This window comes from Austrofundulus limnaeus, unplaced genomic scaffold (genome assembly GCF_001266775.1).
Source record: "Austrofundulus limnaeus strain Quisiro unplaced genomic scaffold, Austrofundulus_limnaeus-1.0 Scaffold186, whole genome shotgun sequence".
Lineage (NCBI taxonomy): Eukaryota > Metazoa > Chordata > Actinopteri > Cyprinodontiformes > Rivulidae > Austrofundulus > Austrofundulus limnaeus.
In genome coordinates this window covers 826,895-832,469 of record NW_013952588.1, presented here as the reverse complement: position 1 = coordinate 832,469, position 5,575 = coordinate 826,895, and the positions used below count along the sequence as shown (strand labels likewise).

Sequence of the window (5,575 nt, the reverse complement as noted above, 5' to 3'; positions counted from 1 at the left end):
TTATTATGCTAATCTCCTCTCGCGTGCACTAGCAGCTGGATAGAACAGGTGGAATTTACGCAGCTCATTTACACATTTTTCCTGAAGATAGAAGAGTTTGTTGAATCTGACGTGACATGTTCGTACAAACCTTCATACGAACAAAAGTAAGAGAAATTTAGGATAAGAATACGAACATGTTCTTGCATGAGGCCCAATGAATCTTGAGCTCCAACACTGTCATCTTTTGGAGAAGCTGGCAGAAATCCTCTTTGGAAAACATAGGAGGCATCTTGAAGCTTTTCTGTACTCACTCTCAGCAGTTGATGTTTCAAAAATCTTCTCAGGTTCTTTAACAGCCAAAAATAAAATTCATTGTTCTCTGCTTATTCAAGATCACACATCACGTCGGGGAAGTCACCAAATTGTTGGAAAAATATGCGTTGTTCCAAAGTGTATGTCCGAATAAACAGGATTCAGTTGGATTTCTTCTTTAAAAATTTATTATCTTCTGACTCCAATCAGGTACATTCAGCGCTCAGCAGCACAGGCCACAGCGTACAACCTTGGGCCAAATCAAAACAAACATGGGAGTTCTGCTCTGAGCAGACACTCTGCAAAACACTGACAACTTCTTTCTGCTATAATAATGAATTCAGCTTATAATGTACATCTCTTTCTGGTTACTCCCCAGGAGGTGTTACCTTTTACGTCAGACGTTAGAATGTCACTCATTTTTGTTTACACTAAGAGAAAGAACACATGATAACACACCAACTCTTTGTCAGCTTCAACCTTACAGACTGAAATGATCAGAAAGTATAAAATACAAAATTGAATCTAATATTCAATTAACCAGTTACAAAATTTATTCAATATGTCAATTTACAGAATTCCAGAGCAAATTAGTTTTAATCAGTTTATTTGATCAGATGAAAAGAACACAAAGTAAACATGTCCTGAACTGTTTTAAGTTCTTCTCCAAAAATATAATGCATTCAGTTTCTCATTAGTACTTGTATGATGTCTAACAGGGTAAAATATGTTGTCTTTATTGGAGCCATGATTTAGAAAACTGTATGGATATAGGTTACATTATTTTCTTCTGATAAGGTTAACAAACCTTTTGAAATCAGGCAACAAACCTTTTGTGTCAATACATGGCACTACAAGTGAGTTGCAGTGATATAGAAGCCTTAATAATAAAACTAATGTAAACAGAGACAAAGTACCTGTACAATTTGGTCTTGCTGCTTGTGACCTTACAAAGAGGATGCATATGAACATTGTGTATAAGAGGTGTGTTAATAGTGTGACCTTCAGTACAGAGAGACACTATCTCTGGTTACATTGTGTCTCTGCACAGAAGACTTGTGTTTTGATCCATCTACTGCCTGATAAAAGTGTATCGAGTTATAAAAAGGGACAACATTATGAGGCAGGGTTTGTAGCTTGCTGATGAAATGCTGGATTTACCTCTGGGTTATCTTCCAACAATGTTGCACTGCAATGATAATTCAAGCTGGAAACCGATAAGTAATGAACTCATCAAAGACTGCAAGTAGCAGACTAATTACATTTAGAAAGAACAAAAGTAGAAACTAATTTTGTTTATTTTTATCACCATTTTATGATGGTATTTAACCAAACTAGAATTAGCTCATACTCATAGTTCATACCTTTCATGCCAGATTTTTGAATGGCCATCAGCTTGTGATAGATAAACTGTTACATGAACAAATGCAACAGAACTATTCAGGTAAATATCCAGTCCCCTCCAAAAGTACTGGAAGAGCAAGTCAAATTCCATTATTTTTGTTTTAAACTGAAGACATTTGAGTTTAAGGTCAAAAGATGAGCATGAGACAAGAGTTCAGCTTTTATTTCCTGGTATTTACATGTAGATGTGTTAAACAACTTAGGATATATCTTTTTTTTTTTGGTGTCACTTCATCAGAATATGAAACCAAATATTAGTTTATTTAGTTTATTTATTTCTTCATCATCAGTGACTTTTTTAAGTGAAGAGAAATATATATATTAGTTTATTTATTTCTTCATCATCAGTGACTTTTTTTTCTTTTTTTAAGTGAAGAGAAAATAGAGACAGAGAGAAAAAGAGAGAAGTAATTAGAAAGATAGAAAGATTGAAATAGCGATTAGAAGTATTATTAAATACACACCAACAAAGCACAGGACCACACACCCAATATCTGTCCACTCACCTGAAAAGTAAATAGAAAAATACATGGAGGGCATATATAAAAATATGCACATACCCATACATACAGTATATAAAGATATACATACTTAAAAGCCTACATTCATAAATATTGTCAGTATATACACACAGACATATATACACACTCAGCGACCAGTCAGAACCCCCCGGATCAGAGCACCTGTTTGTGAGCAGTTGTGAACATGCATGTATATACAAGATTTCTCCGATGGAATATTTAATAGTGWCTGTGGAGGATCGGAAACCCAACCCTCAAGACACGAGGCAGACATAGGGAAGACCAGAGCCCAAGGGCCCGAGAGGGATCCCGAGCGCAGAGCCCCAAGGGGCACCCGCACGGGAAGATCCGCCCACCCGCCCCCCAGATCAGACCATAGGGGAGAACTGGGAGAGTCCCCCAGCGACCACATGCACAGCCCCCGGGGCCAGCAGCGACAAACTCATGTGCCCCACCGGCACCCGCCATACCAGAGCAGATCCAGGAAAGGGCACAGAGGTCCGGGCCCCCAGGGCGCACCACAGCATTTTCAGGTGAGTAACAGTAATGGAACATGTGACTGACAGGTGCTTCTTACTGACCAGGTGTTGCCTTTAAGATTGATTGTTCAAACATTAAATAGTTCTGCATGAATAGTCTACTTTTGGCCTGGTAACTATAAACCTAAAAAGTAAGTGTTTCTCATTAAAGAAACATGTAGACCAGAGAGCTGTCTATGTGCGAAAAGCATCAATTTGAAGCTATAAAAAGGGAAAATCAATCATTGAAAAACATTGAGCATAGCGAGCACAATTTGGAATGTCCTGAATCAGAAAGAAACTGCTGGTCTACTGAGCAAGAGAAGTCTAACAGGTCAGCCAAGGAGTTGATGACAGAAATATTGTGAGAGGCTGTGAAGAAAAATACCAAAACATCAGTAATTGACATCACCAATAACCTCCACAGTGCAGAGGCGAAGGTATCACAATCCACTGTTTGAAGAAGACCCAGAGAGCAGAAATGTAGAGGCCTTACACAGAAATGCAAACCATTCATCGGTAATAGGAATCAGAAGGCCAGATTGAAATTTGCAAAAAAGTACAGAGATTGGCCGCAAAAGTTCTGGAAGACAATCCTATGGACTGATGAGACCAAGCTTAATTTCTACCAAAGTGATGGAAAGGCCAAAGTGTGGAGAAAGAAAGGAACTGCTGATGATCTGAAGCACACAAACTCATCTTTGAAGCATGGTACAGGTAATATCATGGTTGGGCGTGCATGGCTGCTTCTGGAAAATGATCATTAATATTTATTGATGATGGAACTGATGATGGCAGCAGTAGAATGAATTTTGAAGCGTACAGAAACATTTTGTCTGCCAATTTCCAGAGAAATGTACCCAAACTAATCTGAAGTAATGTTATCATGCACCAGGACAATGACCCAAAACACACTGCCAGCAAAACAAAATAATTTATGAGGGGGAAAAGTGGAAGGTTTTAGACTGGCCAAGTCAATCACCTGACCTGTTAAGATTTGTTCTTTTAAAGAGTACCCAAAATTAACTTAACTGGTGAGGAACACAGGACAACACAAAAAATGATAAAAGGTAAGTGAGTTTATTGTACAGTGAATGGGTCCAAGTTTCTTGAGGATCCAGGCGAGGAGGCTGACCAGGACGAGGAGGTTTGTCGAAGTTTTCTTTGTTGGGAATCAAACACAGGTACTTTCCAATATGTTTCTTGCAGCTTTCAGAGAGAGAGAGAGAGGCAGGGTGGAGGACGATGAATCACTTCAGTCTTGAAGTGAAAAATCCAACAGTCTGGATAAGGACCAACTGTGGAGTCACCAGGAGGATCAGGACAGTCCAGCCTGAACACAAGGTAGGTGTAGAAAAAAAATACAACAAGGGTTAATCAGTTTTCTCAAAGAATTAAAATGAAGCCGTCTTAAACAGTACCGTGGGCAACTGAATAATCCAGCGTCGGATGGATCTCAGAAGGCGACTGAAATACTCTCAGGATTAATCAGAGCAGACAATGCACAGGTGAGTCCATCCAGTCTCTGCCCACCGAACTCTCAATGAACAGCAAAACAATTAGTCAGGTAACAGCAGCAGCAAACCTCCACAGAGCCCTCCCCTCAAAAATCGCCTCCAGGCGATCTAACAACGTTTTTCAGGGTGATCTCTAAAAAAATCACTAATCAAAGAAGGATCCAAAATTTAAGATCTCGGGATCCAAATCCTCTCTTCGGGACAATACCCCTCCCAGTCGACTAAAAACTGGAGTCCCCGGCCTCTACGAYGAACATTTAGGATTCGTCGAACAGTGTATGCAGGGTGGTCATCAATGAGGCGGGGGCTGGAGGGAGGTTAGGATGTGGGTTTAACGGACTCTCGACAAAAACTTTCAGCTGGGACACGTGGAATGTGGGGTGGATGCGCGTAGAGCTAGGGAGTTGAAGCTTAACAGAGGTGGGATTGATGATCTTAGTAATGGGGTAAGGGCCAATGAATCTAGGTGCCAACTTTTTGGACTGCTCCTTTAAGGGGATGTTGCGTGTGGATAGCCATACCTTTTGTCCCACCACATACTGAGGAGCGGAGGTCCGGTGTTTGTCTGCCAACCTCCTGTTTTGTTCTTTATTCCTGAACAGAGCCTCCCTTGTCTGTCTCCATGCTCGTCGACATCTCTGAAGATGATGTTGCACGGATGGAACTGTGATCTCCGACTCTTGACTGGGAAATAAGGGCGGAAGGAAACCCACAGAAGCTTCAAAAGGAGAGAGACCTGTGGCGGCAGACACATGAGTATTAATGGCTTATTCAATCCAAGGCAAGTGTGAAGACCAGGATGATGGATTTTGATTTGCCACACAGCGAATGACATCTTCCAGTTCTTGATTACTTCTTTCTGTTTGGCCAATGGATTGTGGGTGAAAACCAGAGGAGAGACTTACAGAGGCACTGAGAGCTCGGCAGAAAGCCTTCCAGACTTGAGAGATAAATTGTGGTCCACAATCAGAGACCACATCATTGGGGATCCCGTGGAGGCGAAAAACATGATTAATCATTAACTGAGCAGTTTCAAAGGCAGTAGGGAGTTTTGTAAGTGGCACAAAATGTTATGATCCTGCTCCTGTCTGCCCTTGTTTTGCCCATTTCCTGCTCCTGTCAGTCTGACCCTGCTCATTGCCTCTGCCCCTCCCGTTACTGAAAACCTAATCAGCTCATTCCACTCACCTGTTCATGTCAGTATATAACTCAGCTCCAGCCTCCAGTCCTTTGCCAGATTTTCATCAGCCACGTCTATGAACTTCCAGCGATCTTGTTCCTTGTTCCTCTCTTGCCTTGTTTCCCCGACCCCGCTCATGTC

The 5,575-nt window shown here is 41.1% G+C and overlaps 2 protein-coding genes across 2 annotated transcripts in view; both read right to left on the bottom strand.

Moving 5' to 3' along the window:
• The window catches only part of gfra2b (GDNF family receptor alpha 2b), a gene marked incomplete at its 5' end in the record, with an annotated part of 189,730 nt that overhangs the window by 137,837 nt on the left and 46,318 nt on the right, over window positions 1-5,575 (bottom strand).
• The window catches only part of LOC106524420 (uncharacterized), a gene marked incomplete in the record, with an annotated part of 1,983 nt that continues 730 nt past the window's right edge, over window positions 4,323-5,575 (bottom strand). Inside the window, 1 exon segment of the mRNA XM_014018221.1 lies at window positions 4,323-4,990. Coding sequence (XP_013873675.1) covers window positions 4,512-4,990 — 479 coding nt within the window.